This window comes from Rattus rattus, chromosome 5, assembly GCF_011064425.1.
Source record: "Rattus rattus isolate New Zealand chromosome 5, Rrattus_CSIRO_v1, whole genome shotgun sequence".
NCBI classification, from domain to species: Eukaryota; Metazoa; Chordata; class Mammalia; order Rodentia; family Muridae; genus Rattus; species Rattus rattus.
Genome location: NC_046158.1, coordinates 49119510 through 49145214, shown reverse-complemented (window position 1 = coordinate 49145214; position 25705 = coordinate 49119510). Strand labels below are relative to the sequence as shown.

Below are 25705 nucleotides of genomic sequence, written 5' to 3'. Positions count from 1 at the left end.
ACCTGCATCCTTTTGAGAAGGATCACACTTTTAGGCAATTTTCAGCAGTGGAAAGGAAAGGGTAGGTTTGGGTGAAATTGTTCTACAAAGCCCAGATTCCAAAGACACTGTGAAATAGGGGGGTGAGCTTCGTAACAAAAGGGAGACATTCATTTTTTTTTCCCCCCTGGGCTATCAAACTAAACACCCTCGTAACAACACAATTTCCTAAAATGACTTGTTACCATGCTCTTAAAACAATATGTATGGACAAAGTAGGTTCCTTCAGGTGTAATGCAGACTCAAGCTGTAGCAATGAGTAACATAGTCTAAGCATGTGATCACTGGCAAACACCCATCAAAAATGCTTACCCCCAAACCTAAAATGTCTTCTCAGCGATTTGTACTGAATAGAAATGTCTACAAGGCTTTACAGTTCTTAATAACTTTCCCCTTTGGAGTCATTAAGCTTTATGCATTTTCATGGGAGTGGCTTTCTATAGGTGTCTCATTCACCGTGTGCCAAAGGCAGAAAGGGTTCATACTCTACTGGTACAGTGAGCAGTACAGAGGCTACGTCAGCTTGCCAACTGTCAAAACATGTACCCCAATTTACATTGTAAAGCCCCCTCTTACTGAACAACAGTATAAATCACCTAGCAAAGGGATTGTCACAACTTTTATAAAACTTAGTATCAAAGGCACTATGCACCCCATGCACATATAAGCCCATCTTCTAAAAGCACACGTGTGATGGTTTGCATATGCTCAGCCCAGGGAGTGGCACTATTAGAAGGTGTAGCCCTGATGGAGCAGGTGTGTCACTGTGGGTGTGGGCTTTAAGACCCTCCTCCTAGCTGCCTGGAGGTCAGTATTCTGCTAGCAGCCTTCAGATGCAGACGTACAACTCTCAGCTCTGCCTGCACCATGCCTGCCATGTTCCTGCCTTGATGGTAATGGACTGACCCTCTGGCCCTGTAAGCCAGCCCCAATGAAATGTCCTTACAAGAGTTGCCTTGGTCATGGTGTCTGTTCACAACAGCAAAACCCTAACTAAGACAGCACATGTCTGAAGTTCTTTGAATTTGAAACCCCTAGAACGAATATCTCATTGCCCGGAAGAATGCCGTACTGACTTCCACCTATTACAATTTCTTCTAGCTTTAGCAGGCAAGAAGCTTGGATATTCCCTATAGATTTTTAGGAATAAAACGGAGACACACGCACACACATACACAGTCCCTTTTTTCTCGGATTACATCGAAATTCTTGACACTAAACTTTACTCGTTTTCACTTCTGGCACAGGAGTACAGGGAAGACACCCGTGTGTTTTAACAGGTGCTGCCTGCCATGTGGATTTAATTTAACTGATGTCAAAACACAATCATTTTACCTGGCTCCATGGTGTGGTTTCTGATTTTACTTGTTATGACACTGCCTAAATTTAAAAGTGTCTTAGTGAGTGGCAAACACTGAACTCTTGAAATCAGTCCATTAGTAAACAGAATTTTAGTTTTCCTCCTTAAAAAAAAAAAAAGCAGGATTCGATTTTTAAAAGACTGAATTACACAATCTATTTTGTGTCTACTGACAAAGAAAATGATCTTCAGACTAGAAAGGATGCAAGACCTGAGATGAGAATGAAAGCGTAACCCAGAGGAAGTCAGGGGATTGAGGAAGACGCCATCCTGAGGCTCCAATATTCAGGCTCAAACACGGCACCTTCAGCATACAAGGAAGTCCGTCCAGCATGGGTCCTGAGCTACTGTAGCCCAGAAATCACAGAAAATGGGAGGTCCTGGAAGACCAGTCATAAGAAAATGTCTTCATTTTCAAAAGAAATGGGTTCTAGATAAAAGGCTAGAAGGCAGGACCATTCAGACTCCATCTCCAAAGTGCCCAAGATAAGGATTTTCCTTTGTGAATGAACAGGCAACCAGACTTGACGTCAGGCCTTCAATTCTACTGCCTTCTACTTGAGACCTGGGATCTGGTCTGTGACTGGCTGGTCACCTGACAGTTAGGGTGAGACAACCTTCCTTCTGAAGGTGTCCAAGGAGACAGGACAGTTCTCTCTATCATTGGAGAGGCCAAAAGTTGTTCCAAAGGAAACACCAGGGACTTAGTTTACAAAAATCAATTCTAGACTGATTGACTGATTGATTGATTGATTCATTCATTCATTCATTCATTCACAGGGATTTTGAGATAGGGTCTCACTGTAGTCTGTCTTAACCTGGGATTCACTGGGATTCCCAGGCTCCCTCAGACTTGCAGCAATTCTCCTGCTTCAGCCTTCCAAGTGCTAAGATTGTAGATGTGAGACACTGTGATTGGTTTCCCGATCCCTGATGTATAGAGAATTATCTTTTCTAGTAACCACCATTGGCCACACATAGCACAGGCCTTCTGAGAATGGCTGCAGCTGCAGGGATGGGCTGACTTCACTTTCTACTGGCCTGTAAGCTATTCGTCCATTGCATGGCTCCCCGGCTCTCATCCTGACCACAGCTCTGCTGAATGGAGGACTCTGGGCTTTTATGGGTGTGTGTGTGTGTGTGTGTGTGTGTGTGTGTGTGTGTGTGTGTGTGTGTGTGTGTGTGTGTGTTTATTGGGTGTGTGTGTGTGTGTGTGTGTGTGTGCATGTAGCACTTGGGATTGAACCTAGGGTGGTGGCAGGAGGCATGAGCCACATGCCCCCTTTAAACATTTTATTTTGGAACAGGGCCCCACTAAATTACCCAGACGAGCCTTGACCTCACTCTGGAATCCGCACAGACTAAACTAGTGACCGTCTTAGCTTCCTGAGTAGCCAGGTTATTAACACACCTGCATTATCAGGCTTGGCGTGGGTTAATTGTTTTACTTTCAACAATTCTATTAAAATACAACCTCAAACGACAGAACCTCAAACCGTCCCTTAAGGAGCAACAGGACCTGAGGGGTATGAGTACCAAAGAAGATGACCTCAGGTCGTAGCCATGGTGTAGCAAAGTGGCCGGCCCTGAGGGAACCAGATCTCACCTGAGTGCCCGCGTGAGGGAGCTTGATATTCTGAGCGGCGGCCGTCACATCTATGGACGCCCTCACGAGGATGTCCAAGTAGTTCAGTTTGGAATATTCCTACGGGCGACGAGAGAAGTGTTAGGAAACTGACAAATGCCCTGCCATTGGCAGTAGCAAATTCCTCCAGGAGGTAGAGCCACACCTCTAGAAACGTGCTGTTCCACAGCCTGGAGCGTAGAACGAGAGAGGCCTTGCTGTCCAGCCCTCGCAGTGGACACCTGATGTTCACACACCTCACGTTGACGCTGCAGTTCTAAAGAGGAGACTGGTGGTCAGAACCCACGCTTCTGGGAAGCCATCCCTTGTTCGCACAGGGCACATCCACGGCCTGGAAAAATACTCACGAGGGTCTGGTATTTTCTTTCGGAAAATAGAGAAAACGTCCTGCTGTCGTCTATCTGTTTTTCAGGAAGTTCCCGCTTCTTTCTTGAGTTGTGAGACTCCTAAAAGTGATATCCAAAACAGACAAGTGCTATGTACATCTGCCTGTTACATAAGCCTCCCAAACAAAGCCAAATTTATAGCATCGGTATTATTCAGTCCTCTCCCCCACTGTGTGGCCCACTTCAGTGCCAGCAGCCCACAGGCATGGAGGCCGGGCAATGGTTAGGAGCTACGGTTTGTTCTAGCATGGGGCACTACGAGAGTATTCACCTTCTCATGCTTCTTTTCCTGTCCTGTGATAAGACACCCTGACATAAGAGGTGTGATGGTTTGTGTACGCTTGGCCCAGGGAGTGGCACTGTTGGGAGGTGTGGCCTTCTTGGAGTAGGTGTGGCCTTGTGGGTATGGGCTTTAATACCCTTGTCCTAGCTGCCTGCAAGCCAACATTCTGCTAGCAACCCTCAAATGAAGATGTAGAACTCTCAGCTCCTCCTGCACCAGGCCTGCCTGGATGCTGTCATGTTCCTACCTTGGTGATAATGCACTGAACCTCTGAACCTGTAAGCCAGCCCCAATTAAATGCTGTCTTCTTAAGAGTTGCCTTGGTCATGGTGTCTGTTCACAGCAGTAAAACCCTAACTAAGACAAGGGGCTTGTTTTGCTTCAAGGTTCCATCATGGTGGAGGAAGGTAAGGAGCTGAAGGCAGCTGGTCACATGGCATCCACAGTCGAGAAGCAGGGAGTAATGAATGCTTGGCTAACTTTCTCCTTTCCATACGTCCAGGATCCCAGACCAGGGATTGGTGCCAGCGACTCTAAGGGTGGGTCTTCCCACCTCAAGAATCATTATCAAAATAATCCTTCACAGGCATGGCTGGAGGCTAAACACCCTCTAGGTGTGCTTAGTGTCTCAGGGTCTGCCAAGGCTACCACCATTAACCATCCCATCTTCCCTCCCACCATCAAAAGCAGAGAAAAGGTAAAACCAGCAAGTATTACGGCCATTTTAAGTTCATCAATGGGGACTCACAAGTCTGTTTATTTAAGTAGTTTTTCCTAGTGTGATACTGAAACTCAGAAAAAGAAAAAGATACCTCCTCTGATCTTGTTTCTCCACTCAACCACAAGTACATCAAACTGTTAGTCTACTGAGACCAGACCTACCCCACCCCAGCACTCAGTGTCTGCCAGAGGAGACAGCACATATGGAATGAGGAAACCCATGAAGGACAATAAGAAAGCACAAGACCCTTTGTATGATCAACTCAGAGAGGAGCATTGAAAACTAAAACAGATAAGAACTTTTAACATCATGTCCTCCGTATGCAAGCCGAGTCTCTCTTATTAGCAATGTTTAGAGCATTTTGGATTTACAATTGCTGCAAAGGGACAGTCAGCATGTAATGTAAGAATAGAAATAACAGGTCATTACGTTTCTCAATGTCGGTGAGTCAAGGAGCATGCTGTAAGCTCCCATAATACCCAGTCACTTCAGAATTTAAAATAAGAGGGCTGGAGATGCAGCTGAATTGGCAGGATGTGTGCCTAGAATGCATGAAGCCCTGGATTTGAGCCTAGCATGCATGGCCTAGCATGTACGGGTGTAACAGCACACGCTGTAATACCAGTACTTGGGAGGTAGTGGTTGGAGGATCAAGATGTAAAGGTTCAAGGTCAGCCTGAGCTATATAAGATCTGCCTCAAAAACAGCCAAGCCAGGCACCATGGTGCATGCCTTTAATCCCAGCCCCTGGGAGACAGAGACAGAGGGATCTCTGAGTTTGAGGCCAGCGTGGTGAGTTCCAGGACAGCCAGGGCAACACAGAGAAACCTTGTCACAAAACAATAACCCCAAGACCCCAAACAATAGCCAACCCCCTGAGAATCTAAAAGACAAGTGATAGCCATCCATGGACAATGGAGTCATTGTGGGGTAGGGGACAGTAAAAACGATCTCAAATTTTTCTCAAGAGAATACACACAGTGCTCAGTCTGGTAGTGTCACACAGTAAGGGACGCTATGAACACTTACTATTAGTAAGAATCAAAGTGTTCAAGGTCATCTGCCTCGGTACAAAGGCCTCGGCAGTGCCTTCCTAACGCTCTGTGCAATTTACGTCCACTGCTTCGTTCCCAGGGGATGTTCTCCTTACATAGCTTATTGGGTCGTAACACTTTAGGAAGCATCCTTCATCTCAACAAGTGGACAAGTGGGTGTTCCATAATGGTCGTGCATCAGCAGAAACACCTTAGTCTGACTGGCTTACTCAGTTATGATGAGAAAACTGTGACACCCACAGAAAAAAAGTCAACACGCCACAGTGCGGCTTCCCTAGCAGAGTCAAGTCTCTGGGGTGGGGGTGGGGGTGGAGGTGGAGGTGAGGGAGGGGGACGCGCAGGAAACACGTCAACCCGTCAACATACCTTCAGCTTGAGGAAGTTTATTTCATTGTGTGGTTCACAGACAACCTGCTCCAAACCTTTGGACTCGACCTTCATCAAATAAAGCAACCATTTGCCATTGCTAATCTCCTTGGGCCACTGGATATTCAGGGTTGCCGTGCCGAGGTTTTTAAGAGGTTTACCCAAGTTAATCACCTGTCAGGAAACAACATACAGCGCTACAATATCATCCTTTTAAGGCAAAGTTAAGTAGTGCTTCCTACTGCCTACAGGCTCAATACCCGGCATAATCCTACAAATCCCGCCAATGGATCAGGAATGGAGTGTGCAAAATAGACAGCTGTACTTAGAAGACTCTTGTCATAAAAACAGGAGGGGGAAATGGTCAAAGAGGAAGGAATGCTAGCTCAATCCATGAGTATCTTATGTCACAAACTCCACAGTGCAGGTGCTACGGCATGTTCCTGTCAACACGAGGAAAGCCCTGGGTGCACGTGTGAACTCGTCAGTGAGCAGAGGACAGAGCCTCTGCTACGGCCAAGGCACCCGTAACCCCACTTCTGGAAAGCCTCCCTACTGTGCAAATGAAGTTGTCTCTGCCATCAGCCACATAGGGAAGGCCATGGGGAACCGCATGACAGCTCAGAGCCAGTGCTGGGAGCTGAGCAGCTTTGTACAACAGGGGTCCAGAGTGAGCAGGCAGGAGTGGCCTGCCTGTACTACTGAGCAGAGTTCTAATCCCCGTCTGACAGACTGCAGAGCTCATGTCAGCCAGCATTCCTTGAGAGACCGTGCCTCTTTAGCGTGCTGGGTTAGGGACATGTCCACTCTTGCCATTTCGGGCTTTAAGCTCAATGCCCACCAGCATTTCAGGAACTCAATCTGCACCATGCTCACCTAAGTCCAAGTTCAGTGTGTTAAACTGGACCCGGAGTCGCTGTGGGTGCCCACCCTGAGCCCGCCATCTATCTGTCTCCTTTGCTGGCAGATACCAAGTCTCCTCCCACCACCACAAAATTGGGCCTGCAAGAGGGAAGTAAATGGGACTATTCCTTCAGACAAGAGCACCAGAAAGATGACTTTCTAACAAAGAAAGAAATGAATTGCACATTCTGAGGTCAACTACAAATTAACTTAGAACTTTTTCTGTTCTATAGACTCTGAGGGAAAAGAAATTTTAAGGGTTACTTCTTGTCCATACTGCATGCACATTACAACTCCCAAAAGTTACTACTCTTTACTTGGGAGGATAAAGTTTCTACTGTCTCAAAACAGGCAAACATTTTCAACTGAGTGTTTCCTTAAGATGTTTGCGACTGATCATTGATTAAAATGACATGTCGACATCGTGTCTGGGACCGATGGATCGACCTTACCCTGAATTCATACTCTATTAAACTTCCTACTTCATCTTCAGACTTCATGGCCTGCTCACCAACAACTGTACCTCCAAAATACACCTGCGAAGGCTTAGCGACTCTGTCAAATTAAAAAAACACCCGTTTCAGTGAGAATTATAAATGGTTCTTTCAAACATTGATTTGTTATGCCAAACACAACACTTACCCAGAGACCGATAAAAGCAATTCAATAACCACTTTTGCTTTCGCTGTAATTGGAGCCAAATTATCCTGATTGCTTGTTCTGAAAATGAAAGGGGAAACAATGGGGTTTTATTTGAACAGTCAGCTTTCTCATTACAATTACATTTCTTTTATGAGTTAGATCAGCGCTAATTCAGCAGCTCTAGGGTTCTCCCGAAGTAAGAATGGAAGGGTTGAAGTAACTCTTACGTTTCCAACTTCAGATTAATATCCAGATCTGTGGTGTCAAAGGTGACCTCGGTGGTACTTAAAATCAGATAAAAAGTAACCTGAAAAATACATGTGAAGAGTTGTTACCCAGGGCTGGGCCTCTGGGCACAGCACTGGTGTTCGGAACAGTAAAGCAGGGCGTGGAGGCATCACCTACACTGGAATTTCTCTTGAAAGGATTTCCGAGCTCACAGTCAGCTTGGGAGCCATTCTGGTTGGCAACACAGCTCAGCTGCTTCTCCTATGGTAGAAAAGGCTTTGGGGTCATGGTCTGTTCCTGTGCTCTGTGATACTGGTCTTTCCCTCCCTGCTGCTTCCTCAGAAACACTTACAGGGAAAGCCCTCAGCTCTCTGTAGGCGGAATATGTCAGGGTGTCTGGAAATGTTGCGATGAGTTTGGCTTCGTGGGCATCATCACCATCTTTCCGGGGATTCCTTGGATCAGAAGGGCCGTTGGTCACCGTTATTTCCAGAGCTATATCTTTCTGATCTTTTAGGACTAATTCTGGGATGCCTTTCTGACTATTAAAAAGGAAGAGAAAGAGACAATCAACCCACGTTCGGTTCCTTTTGTAACCAAAGTCTAGAGGTCTATTACTTCTGCTTGTGATTCTTACATTGGAAGGTAAGAGAATTTGTCTTGATTTCCTTCTCGGGTACCAAATTTATACTCTAGCTTAAGGTTGCTGTTACAGACATTGTCGTCTCCACATCCTTCCTTTAAGAAGTGGACCTGGAGGGAAGCAAACGCAAAGATGTAAGTTTCTAAAGGTCTCCACAGTCTGCTTCCCTGTGGTCTTTTACCCTCCTTTGTCAAACAGCCTGGGTCCTGCTCTATCAAAGTGACATTGACCAGGTCAAGGCGGTGGGGTGCAGCACAGCATAAGCCCCTACCAAGCCACTGGGAATCTGAGCTCCAAACCCACCTCTGACACCTGCTGGGCTGTGTGGCTTTACACAAGACACTTTTCATTCTGGCTTGGTCTCATCATGGTCTCACATAGGGGAGCACTTGAAGGGGAGCTGTTTCAGTATCACGGCCCTATGCTCCCTGAAGTGAGTTAAATATTTTAACTCATTTAACCCTCACAACATTCGACAGAGACCCTATCCTTCTGAGCCCATTGCACAGATGAGGAAAACCCAATTAGGAACAAGTTCTCCTCTTCCTGTTATGTTTAACTTGGCTCAGGAGCTGGGAATGTGCACAAGAACTAGTAACACAGTAACAGTGTATCACACATCACAAGACACGCAGGGTAGAAAAACATAACTAATCCTAACTGGTGACCAAACAACCAACAAAGGGTAGTGTTAGACTGAAAGCAGTGAGTTCTTTTTCAAAGCTAAGGGTAAGGAACTGTACCGGGGCCTCAGTTACCATTTCAGCAGTAGCTGGACTTTTGTTGTCGTTGTTGTTGTTTCGGTTTGGTTTTGGTTTTTATGAAGACAGGGTGTCAGGTAGCCTAGGCAGGCCTTAAAGTTGCTAGATAGTCAAAGATGGCCCTGCATTTCCGGTCCTCCTGTCTCTACCTCCCACGTGTGGGCATTACAGGCATGGACCACCTTGCCATTTTTATGTGGTGCTGGGGATGAAGTCAAGGCTTTGTGCATGCCAGGCAAGCACTCTACCTACTCAGCCACATCTGCATCCACGAACTGGATCTTGACAGCTAGCGCGTGGTATCACAGCAAACGTGCTAAGCATTTGGGAGGCCCTGGGTATAATTCCCAGCACCAAGACAGTGACCAAGATGACGCTAGTTGATAGCCAGGCTGTGGAGGCACATGCCTTTAATCCCAGTACTCAGGAGGAGGAAGAGGAAGGTGGGCCTGAGTTCGAGGCCAGCCTGGTCTACAGAGCAAGTTCTAGGACAGCCAGGGCTACACAGAGAAATCCTGTCTCAAAATAAAATAAAAATATGATGACGACGATGACAACAACAACAGCAGTAATAACAACAATGCCAGATCAAGATGTCATACTTCACTAGGCTCATTTCTACTCTGTCCTAGTGCACAGATCCCATATCATACGACATATCCAGCAGGCCACGGAATACATGTTCCTATAATGACCAAGCTGCATTAGACACTGAAGTATTTCATTGTGATTGGTTTTTTTTTGCTTTGCTAAGTTTTACTATTCCTTAATTTTAATAATAGACACGTATCATACTGTGTTGTTCTCAGTGGTAGAATAAAGTATGTCAACTACAGGAGAATGAAGTTTGGTTAATTATAGTCTCGGTAAGGACCAGGGGCCAAAAACAATGAAGAAAACAATGAAGAAAAAGAAATTCTGATCCCCAAAATCCATCTTAGGTTTTTATTCTTCACTGCCAATTTGAGAGACAACTTCTCAGAGGCCAATTATGTGTATAGAAATAAGAAGTGTTTTTGTTGATTATTTTTTTCTTAAGGTCTCACCTTGCACCCTGGTTGGTCTGAAATTTGCTGTGTAAATCACACTGACCTTGACCTCACAGAGATCCTCCAGCCTCTGCCTCTGAGTGCTGGGATTAAAAGCACACACACGGCCATTCATACCTGCCACAGGAAGTGGCCTGCAAAACAAACCCAACACTGGCAAAAGAGAAAGCCAAGAAGCTCACATCTGTCTGCACTGTTTTGGCTTCATTTGAATTCAAGATGGGAAGAACTTCCGGAAGTGAATTCACCCGCCGCCGAGAGCTGGGCTCCTCGATCTCCACAGAAGCCGTGATGGGGATGGGGCGCAGCTTGTCTCTGATGTTTTCCTGCAAAGGGTGCAGTGACACAGTCAGTGTGCTCAAATGCGAACGGACCTCCAAAACGATGACAGCGCAGAGATGAAGGGTGCTGTTTAGGAACCAAGCGTCCCCCCGACACCCGAGCCCTGGTCGGGTGCCACACACTCACCTGCAGCCAGAGCGTCTCCTCCATGCATGCCCGCTGCTTCTGCCTGTTCAGGGTCAGCTTCTGAGTATACTTTGGCTCAGAACCTTGGTTTCGAAACTGAACTCTTGACGACAACCCTGACTTTCTTCTTTCTTTTTCAGCTTCAAGAATACCCAAAATTGCTAGGTTGGGATGAACAAAATGGTGTTAGCTTAAAGGGCATCTACACACCCCCTGAGCAACAGATAACATGAGTTCTTTTACAGCGCTCTGCCCCATAACCTTTGCTTCTCAGAATTTGGGGACCTTTGAGGTGTTTAATCCAACTGTTTCTTCCCAACGCTGTTACTATTTTAAAGTTAAATTCTCACTGGACCACCTGGGGGAGCTCGAGAACAAGCTAGAACCTTCTTCTGCTGAAGCTAGGAACCAATCACTTTCTGGCTGAATTTCAGGAACTCAAAGAGTACTAAAGATAACTGGAAATAGCCAATGTTCCTGCCTCAGGACTCTTTCAGCCTGTCCTCCACGACCTTGGGTCTTTGCTATTTGAAAAGGTGTCTGAGAAAGCAGGCTCCTACAAGCTGAGCTGGTTGGTATTTGCATTTTACAGAGACACCTGGGAACAAAAGGAAGGACTGCCAAGAAATCACAGCTAGCTTCAGCTACAGTGTGAGTCTGTCTGGAAAAACAGAAAGGTGGATAGATAGATGAGAGATAGACAGACAGACAGACAATAGACAGATGATAGATGACAGACGGATGATAGATAGACAGATGATAGATGACAGACAGACAAATTGGACTGACATTTCTTTCAGTAGCTGGAAGCCAGGTGTTTAGCATAACCCAGCTTTCATACGTAAGTCTGTAGCCTGCAGCAGAGGTGGTTGGCTGCTCAGTGCCTCGGATTATGCAGCTTGGAGGCAGGCCAGGATCTGGACCGTCAGAAGCTCACTTCTGGACTCTGGAATGCATTCTTCACTGGGTCACTAATTATGCTTCTCATGGGCCAGTACTTCAATCACTTACATTCATTAAGCACTTGCTAAAACCGTCAGAGGAAAGAAAGCACAGGAGCGTGCACGGGAGCGTGCACAGGAGTGTGCAAAGGAGCAAGCACAGGAGCGTGCACAGGAACGTGCACAGGAGGTCAGGCACAGGAAACAGCCTCCAGGAAAAACTCTGTTCCAGAAAATGGAGACAGCAAGCATTCTACCATTCATGCTAGGGTGAAAGAGATCTTGTTGAGGGTTTGTTGCTTGTTTGAAACAGATCTCATGTAGCCCTGGTTGCCTGGAACCATTTCTCCTTCCTGCACTTCCTGGGTGCTAGAGTTACAGGCACGCACCATCGCACCTGGTTTTATACAGTGCTGGAGTCGAACCGATGCTAGAGTTACACCAGGACTTTGTACACACTAGGCAAGCACTCTACTAAGGGAGCTACCTACACTCCTGCCCATGAGGCTGTGTGTGAATGTCCTCTTCGTAAGCATTGGAACGGAAGTTCAAAACCACATAGCAAGGGTCAGCAGCATCCACAGCTCTAAGTCTCTACCTGACACACAAAAGCTGACTGCTTTATACTGAAGCTTGGGGGCCAGTTCTCACTGTCCTTCCCCCTCTGCCCTGGTCCCTCTCCTGCTCCTCTCTACCCTCCCCAGCTCTGCCTAACTAAACCCTAATCCCTCTTCAGATCTTGACCCAGACTTTATCCAAAAAGCCTGCATGGCTCCTCCTGAGTCACTGAGAAAATTCTGCCTCCAAACCCTCAGAGACTACTGCACTGAGACTTCCTGTCCTCCACAGTGTAGAGAAACTAAGGACAAAGACTGCATCATTCTTGTTCACCACCAACTACTACAACACTTGATGAAAATATCTACAGGACAGGTGGATGAAATGAAGTGCCTGGCCCCATGCCACCCTATGCAGGGTGTGACTGATGCATGTGCATGTGCACACACAGTGTGATGTAATCTTTGCACCGGAAACGTATTCATATAGGTAAGACCAAAATGTAGAAGCACTGACAGTTTCAATAGCAATTTCTCTGTCCATCTGAGATATTGTTAAATGTCACGGCTGCCAAACGGAATGCTTCTTGTTGGCCTTCTGCAGCCTTGACATCATCCATTTATCACTGACCTGCAAACTTCACAATGAACCAGAGATGAAAGCGCCCACGCTGAGTGCCCCTCGTGGCAAAAGTACAGGAGGGTGTGGGTGCATTAAAACCGTTAATCTACCAGACCCACGCTGACCTTCCGTAACCTCCAGACAACTCACATCATCTTAAAATCCTTGCAGGTCACCTGTGCTGACCTTCTGAGGATCAAGCCAAGAAAACTCATTAAGGCTCAATTATATATAAATATCTGTATGTGACGTCCCACAAGAGGACGGCCAAGCTAAAATATCACGGTCCAACAGTAAGCCTACTTGTGGGATACTGGGATATGATTCTGAGTGTATTACACTTCTGCAGTTTACTTCGCTGTAAAGTTCCTATTACTGTGGAAGTATAATGAGAGAGTTCCTCCGAGTGAAGTGGTCCACCCATCACAGGCATCAACGAACACCCAGGTAATGGAGTGGCTGCATACTATAAAAGATACACACATAGTATCAGATGTTGCAGTAGGGCTAGGAGAAAGCTTGTAACTCTCTCTATAAAGGCAGTTGTTGGATGGAGCACACCAGTGAGATCTGACACCTATTCTCAAACAATGGTTTAAGGGGGGAAACAGGAACAAAAATGTTTTCTCAGTCCTTCTCCCAGCACGAGAATCGAGTTTATTTTCATTTCTTGAGTTCATTACAAACGCAGGTAAAAAGCATCGAGGTGAAGAAGGTGTGTGTTTGCTTATCATTAGAAAACATACAACAGGGGGTTGGGTAAATGGCTCAGTTTGTAAAGTGCCAAGAAAACATGAGAAATGAGGACCAGCTAAATCTCCAGAGTATTGATTTTAAAGTCAGGCACAGTGACATGCCCGCCACCTCAGTACCAGGGAGGTGGGGATGGCTCCGATCACAAAGTGTCTACTGTATAATCCTTAGGACATACGTTTGGATCCCCAGAGCCCATCTGAAAATCCAAGAAAGAATGGCAGACTGTGCCCATCAGCCCAGCCCTGGGCTCACCCGCAGCCAGCTTTCCTAAAGCAACGAGCCTCACTTTCAATAAGAGATCCATCTCAAAAAATAAAACTGGACAGCCAGCAATTATAGAAAACACCTGCAGATGATTCTCACTTCCACACACATGTGCACACATACTTACACATGCATGCACATGCTGTTCATCATGTAAGTACATGCATGTACACACACACACGCACACACTCAAATGCACATATGCACCAATGCAAACCCTGCACTGAGTACCAGAGAAAGGAAGGGAATCATTTAAAAGACAAAGTCCTTCCATTTGGTTTTCTCCTTGATCAGCTTCATAACCCTAGACCATGATGACTTAGGGGCATCGTTTTAACTGACAGGAAAATTAAACCCAAGGGCCAAGGACTTGTCCTTTGCTGTGAGTCAGCCAGAGCTGAAGCCAGAAGCAGCAGCCAGGTCTCTGCTCCTTTGGACAAGCCTTCAGGCCCTCAAGGTCCTGTACTGAGCACAGCTTGGATGATGGGGCAGCAGCCTCTGTGGGAGGGGCAGCGAGGCTGGTTAACTTGGCCCGTGTGCCAGCTGCAGCTGCGTTCTGGCTCCCAGAGCTATCTTTCCACAACTGCCTCCCACCACCTCACACGACCGCACAACCAATTTTCCACAGCGCTTTTCAGAGACTGAAAGGAAGAAGCTGTTGTGACAGCAGACAAGTGTTTTCCCAAGGCATTCCGTCCCAGACCATCTGCTCTGGAAAATTCAATGGGGACCAAGTGGAGAGCCTCCCTTCCCTCCTCATGCCTTGCCCGCCTGATTAAAGGGGAGACCACAGACAGACTTCATCCTCTAGACAAGACTTCACAAGTTCACTTTGGCCATTGCAGTTTTGTTTTCCTGTTATTTATACGGAACTTTCAACCTGGCAGAGAGAAAACGTTTTGTTTTTTAATGCACTGGGCACTTACATATTGGAGGGTTATAACCGGAGGGCTTCGCAGTATATTCAAAACAGGCTTTAACCTTGAGGCTGCATAAAATCAAACACATATTTCTTAAAAGATGCACTGTAGCAGTGGAAGACCCCACCCTGTCCCCAGCCCTCCAGTGTCCCCACTGCCCACTGGTGAGTAAACAATATGTCCACCGGACAGCATCTCGGCTCACCCCTTTGTCCAGCACACCCTTCACCAGCACACCTTCTCAGTGGCTCGTCAGGTCAAACAAGTCATCACAAAGCTGAGAACTGAGCTGGCCCCCAGAATTACAAGAGGGACTCACCATATCCCGCTAGGTGACCCACACATGGATTTCTGGCGGAGGTCAATTCTGCTAGGAGTCACTGTGACAGTTTTCAGAATGTTAATCACTGGCCGGGATCTGTAAACAAGAGTGAAAACCCACCGAGGCCTTTTGTTATCTTTTGAGTCATTCACACATCAGGCAGTATTTGCAACAGCCCTGCCTCTTTAAAACCACAGAAGAAAGATGTGTGTAGTTTTGACTTCTTCCCCTACTATGGGAACCAATCAACTAATGGGTATAAACAATATTATAGTACTAAGACTGTACTATATTTAAAAACCAGACTAATGCATGCAATGTCTTCAAGCAAATACTTTTCCATTAAACACACTCTCAACCCCAGTGATCGTGCATGTTCTTTTCAGACATGTTATCTGTTTCTGTTACGAATACCGCCTACTGTCAAATATAAAAATATATTCTCAAATACGAGTTTTTTTTTTTTTACATTAACTGTTCTTTGTGGAAGTATGTCTCATTCATTAACATTTGGGGGAGGGAATTTGTCCTAACATATAAATATGATTCATTACCTGTTGTGATGCTTAACTATGACAATGTAATGGCCTCTATGTAATCAACCATCACCAGCAGCCATGCTAACAACACTGTACAGAAATCCGTTTACGCTTGAGTTTACTTATGGATAAATCCCCAGCAGCAGAGCTTCCATGAACATGTGTGTTCAAAGCCTCAGGAAGCAGAGGCTGGAAGGATGTTGTAAACTCCAGGCTAGTCTAGCCTACATATGGAGTTCCAGGCCAGCTAACAAGACTCTGCCTCACTACATAGATAAACAAATTACTTTGTTTTATTTAGTTTCCAAAAACTGATACATACACATATAAAAGTATACAAAAGAGCCAGGCATAATGGCACAAGTTTGCAATTCCAGCACCTGAGAAGCTGAAGCAGGACTGCAAATTTGAAGACTTCCTGAACTATACAAGTTCAAGGCCAGTCAGTGAGACCCTGTCTGCAACTCGATACGCACCGATCCACCTCTCCTCCTCCTCTCCCTCCCAGCCCCCACACCCAGCTGAACTGTTGTTCAGGGATTTTAGATTGCACCCGTGAGTGAGATCATGTGACACTGTCTTTCCGTGCCTGGCTTGTTTCACTTAACACAGTGTCTAACCCCATCGCACCATAGGATGACAGGACTTTGTTTTAATAGCTGAACTGTGTCCCCACTGTGCATACGCACATTGTCTTTATCCATCAGCTGACGCTTAGGTTGTTCCCAGAAATGCTGTAATTAATAAACATGGAATTGTGGGAATCTCTTGCAACGTTCACTTCCTTAGCTGATGTATCTGCTGGGTCATAGGTAGCTCCTTTTACTTTCTTTAAAGAAACAACCTCCACACTGTTTCCAGGACAGTTCTCACCAATGTAAGCAGTGCCTTTGTCTACACTTAGGCCAGTATTCACTACATCTGTCTTTCTGGGAAAAGCTATTCACTGGAGTACGGTAATACATGCGTTTTAACTGCATATTTTTCCCCCTTTTTTCCCCTTCCTAGTGAGTGACAGCTACCATGGGACGCAGGGAGCCCCAGCCTCAAGGACAGAGCAACTTCCGGGTCCCCAGCCTCATGTGTGATTCAGCTACTGTTGCTGTTGCAGTGTAAGCTGACTTAATGAATTCCTTAACATAGACACATTCCTCCCATTGGTGCTGCTTCTCTAAGGAACCCTAGCTAATACAAACATGCACCTTCCTTTTCCCCTGTGTGCCTTCCACATCTTTCCAAATTAATTCTCGGCATTTGTGGGCTTCTATGTCAGGCTATGAGCATTTGTCACTTTATCCATTACTGGGATAAAGTAACACGACAAAAGCAACCCGAGCAACGTATGCTGGCCCACAGTTCAAGAGGATCACCCCACCACAGCTGGGAAGACACAATTGGGGGGAGGTGAATGCACATGTTTTAATGAAAAATAATTTTAATAACCTCCAAAGATTTCTACTGAGACACCTAACATGTGGCTGCTAACAGGTGTTTTCCCTGTGTGTTGGAATCTTCCATTCTCCACCTTAAGAACAGATTAGCATCTGGGTATGGTGGCACACATCTGGTATCTCGGCCGTTGGGAGGCTGAGGCCATCGTGGGCACATAGTTAGACTCTGTCTTTAACAAAGCCCCACAGTATCTCTGCAAACAGAAACGTGAACCCTTAACCATTCCTCCTCTCTGCTGTGCTTCAAACCCGCAAACGATACTCTAAGTCCTACCCTTCGGTTCTGCTCTTCACCTGAAAACAGCTTTCTCCCTTATGCTCTTCTCTGGCTCTGGTGTAGACAGAAGACGACAGCAGAGACTTTGGCTTGAGCCTGTCATAGGCACAAGGAGCACCAGCACCTGGTGGCTGTGCATGGAGGGAGAGGGGCAGGATGGGAAGAGTCTGGCTCGCCTCTCACCTTCACTGCTCCCTCCAGAACGAAGAGTGAGTATATCGTTTCACTACCATGAGGATCCAGCCAGGTCCCTGGGGAGCTTGTTTTTAATAGGAAAATGCTCTCCAAACCCCAGATAGCTATCTCAACCCTCTGGAATCTATCTATTGGTAGCTGGAGAGGGTGCAAGCCCATTCGCCGGGAAGGCAGGCACCAGGAGCACTGACTACTCCTACATACCCCATCTCCCCACGTTTCCTAGTGACCTTATCCTATCATACATTCAGACAGCTGTGGATTTCCAGGACACTGACTAGATGCACTCTTGAGTTTTGACAGCACACTGTATCTTTTTACTTATTGTACTTATTCATGCATTTTTAAATAAGTTGCCATCCAGGGTTTTACATATCATAGTATTAATTTGTTCATTAGGACGTACGTTTCAAAATATTTGAACACACTTGGCTGTGAGTCTGCTTTAATTTCCGTCTTTTAAAACACGTAACACCTACGGGACACGGCGCATAAGCACAACAGAAAGTGTGTCTTTTCATGCACAAGGCAACACTGATTGGCTTATCTGTCACATGGCTAATTTCAAAGATACTTGGGAGGTTCAGGCTGGAGGATTGTCTGAGCTGAGGAGTTCAGGACCAGCCTGGGCAGCACATCAAGAGCACATCTCACCCCATGAAAGTATCCTATGGTGGGTTTCTTCTCCTGGGGCATTTTTGGAGGAAGATGATATTTTAGTTGCAGAGCCTACCTGTACACCCATAGGGGAGTGGCAACTCTGAGCCCACGACGGGACACTACACTGCACCTTATTGCCTGTGGGACCATAAAAGGCTCCCTGGTTCCTGGTTGAGGAGGTGTGAAACCCCTGTGACCTTGAAAGGAACGGTAGGCATTTTGCCTGACTCTCAGGAAAACAAGCCGGTTACTAGCATTCAGCCCTCCATAGATTTGTGACCACCAGTCACATAAGGGCAACGCTCCAAGCCCCACAGGTCACGTAGGCTCAAGACAGATCTCCATTATAATGAGGTACCTAAAGGCCTGGAGGTTTAGCCAATAACCTGTCCTTCCTAGACACTCCTCCCGGCAAAAGGTTATTTAATCTCAAGCCCACTCTGAGAAGTGGGGTTCTCAGTTTTAATCATCTACTTTCCACCACGACAATAAATGCCTTAAAACTACAGACCGCCTCTTTTCATTGGGATCCGCTATGGGGAGCCACAGGGGAGGCCTTCGCCTACAGAGCTGCAGTCTAATCTGAAGAAAGCCACCTCCACCACCAAGCCTGCAGCCTGCAGTTGCCCAGCCCCTTGGGCCCTCACTCCGTTCTCAGCTCTTCTGTAGCATCCCAGCAGTGCCTGGGTGCCCAAGAGCCTGAGAATCCGACCACCCCGGCCTCCTTGTGGGGACCCACCACACCAGCTCTGGCTGTGTCCAGCCCTCGGACTGCACTTCCCTACCCCTGAGGCTTCCTACAGCTCGACACCTGCTCGGTGTGGACTCAGAGTAACCCAGAGATTCCTTGATTACACTTTCAATTAAACCTAGAGCTACCTAAAGGCTAGTGCTACTAGCCAGCTAGTTCCAGGAATCCGTTCCAGGGCTGGAATTACAGGAGGCGCTGGAATTACAGGAGGGGCCGCTACGCCTGCCCAGCGGTGCCAGGCAAGTGACTTGAAGCCAGAGTCATATCCCGAGACTCAAAGAAAGGTTTTAAAGATATATTTAGGAAGCAACACTTTCCATTAATTCCGACACATTTTTACTCCAAGTCAGTTCAGTATTAGCAAGAAATTATATAATTTTTATCATTTACTATTATATCCCGTCCAAAAAAAAAAAAAAACCTTCAAATTTATACAAGCCTTTGCCTCGATAAATAGGTAAAAATGAATAAACAAAAACAACAGAGTAAGATCATTTTGAAGCTTGTTTAACCAAAGTCAACGGCAACACACACCTGAAAATAGTTACTGAGTCTGAGAGGGAACCCACAGCAACGTCAGGGTAGGAATTCCTGTCCAGGTCCATGTTCCCAGCGATTGAGTAGCCGAAGAAAGGCGTTGTACCCTCAAGAACCTGGAACGCACAGGCATTAGAATGAACACTGGGCCACTAACTGAGCTGCCTCGCTACACCTGAGAGAAAAACACAAAGGCGATAGAGAGGAAGCTCCGTGGTACAGCACTTCCCCAGGGCGGACAGAGCGGGGACTGGGGTCCCCATCACCACCAGCAGTAACAAAGAAAACAGAGAGAGAACAAGATAAAGTTCATTTAGAACAAAAGCTGATGAACATAATTATTATATTACGTTACAGGTGTACAGATCCATGTGATTTGTTTCACCAAAGCCATCTGAGTCACCCAGTATTCCAAAGGATAAAAGCCTGGTTTGTTTATTAAGTTAATCAGTGTAGTTTAATACCAACTCTAACTGCCCTCCCTCCCCCCGAATCGTATATTCAGAACAAGTTAGAACCTTTGGGGTCTGAATTCTCTGTGTAATTACGATGTTCTATTTGTTTCAATCCTGTTCAAGCACACTGCTAAGGGAAGCAGTACAGGTCACCTCCTCCCGCTCTCTGGGTCGAACGGTCTTCACTCTGGGTTACCCTGATTTCCTAACTTAGCTGAGACCTTTTAAAACAAGCAGGTCACCGCCTCTGTGTGAGTGTGTCAGAGCCTTCTTCCAGGGATACTGTGCAGTTGGCCCCGGGCTTGAGGGATGGCTCAGTGGTTAAGAGCACAGACTGGGGGTTAGGGATTTAGCTCAGTGGTAGAGCGCTTGCCTAGCACGCACAAGGCCCTGGGTTCGGTCCCCAGCTCCGAAAAAAAGAAAAGAAAAAAAAAAAAAAAAGAGCACAGACTGTCCATCCAGAGGACAGAGGACCCCAGTATTATTCTTCCCCACCTTCCCCACCCCAGGAGGTTCACAACCACCTGCAGCTCTAGTTCCAGGGGATCTGACACCCCAGACTCCTGAGTATTCCCTCCCATTACCCATCTCTCCCCTCTTCCCTTCTCCCCCTTCTCCCTTCCCTCCTCTCTCTCATACACATAATTAGAAGTAAAATAAATAAATATATATTTTTAAATTCACACTATTGAATACTTGAAACTGAAATGTGTCTGAAGATTTACCTAAAGCTACATACAGGCAAAAGGCTGACACTATTTTAAAGAGATCATCTGGTTACCTGTGTTGGCTTGGTAATTATGCCAGTCGGGGATCCATGATAGATAAAAACCTTCCCCAGATCGTCATAGGGAGCTCCAACAGCAATATCTATTGACATCACATTTAAAAAAAAGTTATTATTTAAAATAATACTGCAGCGTCTTAAAGTAAGATGCTGTGAGTGCTCATTAGGCACACCCACTTTCTACGAATGGTAACCGCTTCATAACCTATCACCCACCCGGATAGCCATCTTGATTAATATCGCCGATATTTTTCACTGCGATTCCAAACATCGAGTCTTTGGTCCCATTTAGACGAATTGGCTTCACATTACTCCATCTGCCTTGCTGGTTAATGTAGACGTACACCGCACCCCCGACTTCGCCATCCCTGTCAAAGTACTGTGGTGCTCCGATAACGATGTCTTGCCACCTAAAACACAGCAAAGGGGAGAGCTAGGGACCACTGCTAAGGTGCCAAAAGGCATAGGGAAATTACTACCAATATAGGCTCCAAGGAATACAGCACAACAGAGAGAGCCTCCATTCAGGGACTCACGTGTCATCAATCAAAATACCGAACAGAAGATCTGTGATAGGCCAAGGAAATGGTGAGGGTAGCGATTTAAAGGCAGTCCCTCGAGTCAGAGGCACAGTACAGGAGCACTTCCAGAAAGGATCTGCCATTCCATTACCATTTCTAGCTGGCCTCAAGAACTAGGAGTCCTCTAGGCAGTGACGGTCACCACTTCCAACTTTCTGTGAGACACTCGGGATGCTCAACAGCTGCCCCCTTCCCGCGCAAGAAACCATAGACCGTCACGTAGCTGATGCCGTTCCCTAAGTGATTTCTTCTCCAAATTTAAATCTTTAAGAAACTATGATTCCCCAAGTGAACTCAAGTGAAAGTGTAACTTTTAAAAGGTCATTATTCTGTGTCACAAGGGTGGGGGTGGGGGCGATGAACGTCAGCTGTCAATCAATGATGAAGACGGGACAGGATAGTAAGGCATTTTTTTTTTTTTTTTCGGAGCTGGGGACCGAACCCAGGGCCTTGCGCTTGCTAGGCAAGCGCTCTACCACTGAGCTAAATCCCTAACACCCAAGGCATTTTTTTTTTAAACCAACTAACCCATAGTCCTCTAGAAGCCAGTCACCAGCAACATTAGCTGGACATAGTAACAAAGATCCGCTTACCCATCTGCATTGAGGTCCACCACCGCCACGTCATAGCCAAATGAAGAAGCCAGGCCTTCACCATCAAATATATACTCAAGGAGAAGATGTGCGGACTTCATGTCTCTTTTTAGCAAAACTACAGCCCCACTGTGATTGGCTCTTGGAGCACCAGATACAAAAGTGATGTCATCTTTAGAAACAATACCCTTCCCTGAGTCCAGAGAAAAGCCTAGAAAAACAATAGACTCATATCAACCCTGAACATTAGGAGGATACCAACGTGGTAAATAACATTTCCCTCTGGATCCCCACACACCTCTCCACACAACCTCCCATCTACGTCTACATTTACTACAGGGGTCACAGTGCTAAAGGACTTGACAGGTCAAAAGCAAAGTGCTATAGCACTTGTACTGCTTTCTATAGATGTTAAGACTTTTAAAAAAGTTTTACGCTATTTAGCACTTGTATAGCTTGAATTGTGAACTATTCAACCATCTTAAGAATCAATTCAAGAGGCTGGAGAGATGGCTCAGGGGTCAAGAGCACTGACTGCTCTTCCAGAGGTCCTGAGTTCAATTCCCAGCAACCACATGGTGGCTCACATCTATAATGGGATCTAATGCCCTCTTCTGCTGTGTCTGAAGACAGCGACAGTGTACTCACATAAAAGAAATACATACATAGACTAAGAAAGAGTAAAAAAACTCTTTAAAAAAATCAATTCAAATCCTATTTTGATATTAAAACTATGACAAAGAAAGAGAAAGCTAGATACTGAAGTCCCCTGGGAATGCTACGTCACATGCTCAGTACGTTACAGGGTTCTTCGCTGACCAGTGACTTACATGAACAGCATCTATGCTTTTCCGTCTAGTTGGTAATCAGGCAAGAGCGAATGCTGACACTGCTAACACATCATAGGTAGCATCTCATTACTTTGGACCAAGTCAGTTCTCAGGCACAAACATGCAAACAAACCATGCATGGTGATTCAGTCATTTGAGAACCTCGCATCAACAGTAGAGGTGAGTAAGCTGTCACCTGGATCAGTGACATACTGTTCAATGGGTACACCGCATTGGAATGCCCAATTATAATGCACGAAGCAGCACTCCGGGTGGCACCGAGGTTTGCTAGGAAAGCAGATAGAACAAACTACCCATTGCCAAAACTCTTCAAACGGATCCATCTCCCTCTACGAAAGTGGCCGGTGCAGCATAACCTTGTTAAGGTTTTTGCTGGGTTTTATTTACCAAAAGCATCACCACTACTGTTGCAGTTCTCAAATTGTGAGGTGAACTGAAAATATGATGAGCCCCAAGTTCAGAGCGGGGAAGACACAGCTGAACCCAGCGCTGAAAACCACCTGGCAAGTCGAGCATGCTTTTCGTATGTGTTTCACTTGAAATGGGAGAGAAAATAAGAGGATTTATGCTCTGTATGGACCAAAAACAATTTTTAAATGACCACGAGCAAGGCAATTCATTTGTCATCTCAGGTCACAAACCTAAGTAGCTATTCATCATCACATCAGGGGACGTGTCAGGCCGCTCCCTGGGAGGCCGTGTTTTATAAACAAACTGATCGGGGTCTGTATAAGAAAGGCTGGTCAAAAACAGCAGGCCTGGTCACGTGCATGGCATAGGAGAGATTGGAGAAAAACCATTAAGCTTGGTGAGAGGCCAGACCGGGGCACCGTGTCCCTCCGACAAGTGGCGCTCCTTGCTAGCTGGTACAGGCTCAGGCGGATCACTGCCCCCGACACCCTCTGATCTTTTAAAATGAGAAACCTCACAGACCAGCATATATATACATTTGACTTCTTTCTCAGACTTCTACTTTTGAGGAAGCCCATTCCGAAGGAGGCAAAGGTGTCTGAGAACAAAAAAACAAAGTGGTTCATATCCCCCTACGTTCTACCAGGGGCTGTGTTTATAAACCCCAGGGGCATCTGAAGGACCAAGCTGTTGGGTTGTTTACCAAAACAAGTAATATTAGATGTACCCCATCAAAAAATAATCCCTAAATATCACACATCCCTAAAGAGAGCTTGCTGCCTAATATATGCCCATGGCAACTATTAGTTTGCTGTTATTTTCCTTGAAGACCATAGTTCAATGTCTTGTTCCACAAGGCCACTAACAGACCTCATGCACCAGCCGATATCCAGCCGCCATCTGGATTCATCATTTTCCTGAGTATTTCCCCCTTGCTTGGGAAATTATGAATGGCGTGACCTTGAGGTAGAAAATTAAGCTCCCTCAGTAAACACAGGGAGGGGCGACAACAATCTTTAATAATATTGTAGGTATGTAAAGCACTGACCATAGCATCTGACTCATAGGACAGGTGTTTTATAACCTGCTGCTATAAACGTTCTCTTTGATGCTGTCTTATCTAGTTTGTACAGGGGGTGGGAATGGTGTATGAATCAGTAAGGGTTTTTTTTTTTTTAAAGTAACAGTACTGTTACTTTAAAAATTGTGTATTTGCACAATTAGAATAGCTTACATGTATGTTTACTCTAGCATACTGTTTAGATGTATTTACTTATTCATAGCAGCTTTTTTCCTCTGTTTTAAAACCTTCCATTGTTCCAGTAATATCTCTAGAATGTGTGTATTCCCCCACCCATCACTTTTTTAAAAATAGGTTACTATGTAGCTCTAGAAGATTTTTTACATTTTTCCAAGAAATGTACAGTAATTATTCTTTATGTCAACTCACACCAAGAATTAAAGCTTTTAAAAGCCTTTGTGTAATTACCATAATGTGCAGGAATAATTTAGGACACCATTAGTAATGCAAACAAGCCTCAGGAGTTAAGGAATTGGCACTTAGACACAATCTGGGTGTTCTCCAAGCTGCGTTAGCGGGTCCTGGTTGGCCTCATCTGGGGAGCCCTGTGCCACCCACAGGGCCCTCTGACATGGAGCCTCACTCCAGTCGCAGGGCCAGGCCTCAGAGAATGGCAATCACCAAAGGAGGATCTGGAAGTCCTGACCTGCCACTTAAAAGTAACTTTGTGAGTGGAGCTCTTAAGTGTTTGTCTAAAAGAGGCCCTGAAGGCCGAGGAAGAACCACTTGGCCTACCCTGAACACCCAGATATTTCCTCATGGCTTCAAGAAGGGCCTGCTGCAGGTTACACAGGCTACCATCAACTCAGCAAACACAGCTCCCTTCCAAATGCGAGAGAGCATGATTTTGGGGTGATGGCAGATTCTGCCCACTTTGCGGAAGCTCAGACCAGAGGAGTCAGTCAGCAGGCAGCCCGCTTTCCCATGAGCACACTATGTCAAGCTGAAGCAAATGCAACAAGGCCCCTGGCTCCCCTAGCCCATTCCCAAGGCTACGGGCCCTCAGAAGGAGAGTCACCCCGAGTCTGAGGAGACAGGTGTGGTACCTCTGCTTGCTCCTACCTAGATAACTGTTAGCAGGAACGGGCACGAGACTTTCGTCATGATCAGTCTCTCCACCAACTTCATAGGGCCCATCTTCAAAGATGTTCATGTCAAAAAAAGTGTTATTCTTTTGTTCTACACGAACGATCCCTAAAGGAATGAAATGGAAAACAACAACAAAAAATAAAATAAAATAAAATAAAATAAAATAAAATAAAATAAAATAAAGATGAGGCAAAATAAAACAGATGGTTCTAACAAACATCCCTCATGTTGTCAGGGAGAACAGAAAGAGAAATGTAGAAGGAGAGACAAAGAATGAAGAGGTGATGTTTAAGATTCTTCAACATGGTTATACAAGTTTTTCTTTTTTTTTTTTTTTTCTTTTCTTTTTTTGATGGTGGTAGTAGGGTTTTGAGACAAGGCTTCTCTGTGTAGTCTTGGTTGTCCTGGAACTCACTCTGTAGACCAGGCTGGCCTCAAACTCAGAGATCTGCCTGCCTCTTCTGAATGCTGATGTTAAAGGTGTTTACCACCGTGCCTGGCTTTCAGATGGTTCAT

General features: G+C 45.8%; 1 protein-coding gene and 1 non-coding gene across 3 annotated transcripts in view; both read right to left on the bottom strand.

Moving 5' to 3' along the window:
* Window positions 1-25705, bottom strand: part of Itga6 (integrin subunit alpha 6) — a 72535-nt gene that overhangs the window by 9133 nt on the left and 37697 nt on the right. For both annotated transcript variants that reach the window (XM_032903480.1, XM_032903479.1), the window contains exons 5-23: window positions 25163-25294; window positions 21758-21968; window positions 20800-20993; window positions 20578-20666; window positions 19339-19457; window positions 14929-15027; window positions 14616-14677; window positions 10550-10710; window positions 10264-10407; window positions 8266-8381; window positions 7981-8170; window positions 7806-7889; window positions 7628-7707; window positions 7401-7478; window positions 7211-7313; window positions 5856-6029; window positions 3392-3490; window positions 3190-3300; window positions 3006-3104 (exon numbers count right to left, since the gene is read on the bottom strand). In XM_032903480.1, coding sequence (XP_032759371.1) covers window positions 3006-3104; window positions 3190-3300; window positions 3392-3490; window positions 5856-6029; window positions 7211-7313; window positions 7401-7478; window positions 7628-7707; window positions 7806-7889; window positions 7981-8170; window positions 8266-8381; window positions 10264-10407; window positions 10550-10710; window positions 14616-14677; window positions 14929-15027; window positions 19339-19457; window positions 20578-20666; window positions 20800-20993; window positions 21758-21968; window positions 25163-25294 — 2345 coding nt within the window. The remainder of the gene's footprint in view (window positions 1-3005; window positions 3105-3189; window positions 3301-3391; window positions 3491-5855; window positions 6030-7210; window positions 7314-7400; window positions 7479-7627; window positions 7708-7805; window positions 7890-7980; window positions 8171-8265; window positions 8382-10263; window positions 10408-10549; window positions 10711-14615; window positions 14678-14928; window positions 15028-19338; window positions 19458-20577; window positions 20667-20799; window positions 20994-21757; window positions 21969-25162; window positions 25295-25705) is intronic.
* On the bottom strand, window positions 3598-3711 carry LOC116902537. The gene has a single exon (XR_004388140.1). It is a non-coding gene; the product is annotated as a small nucleolar RNA SNORA42/SNORA80 family (small nucleolar RNA).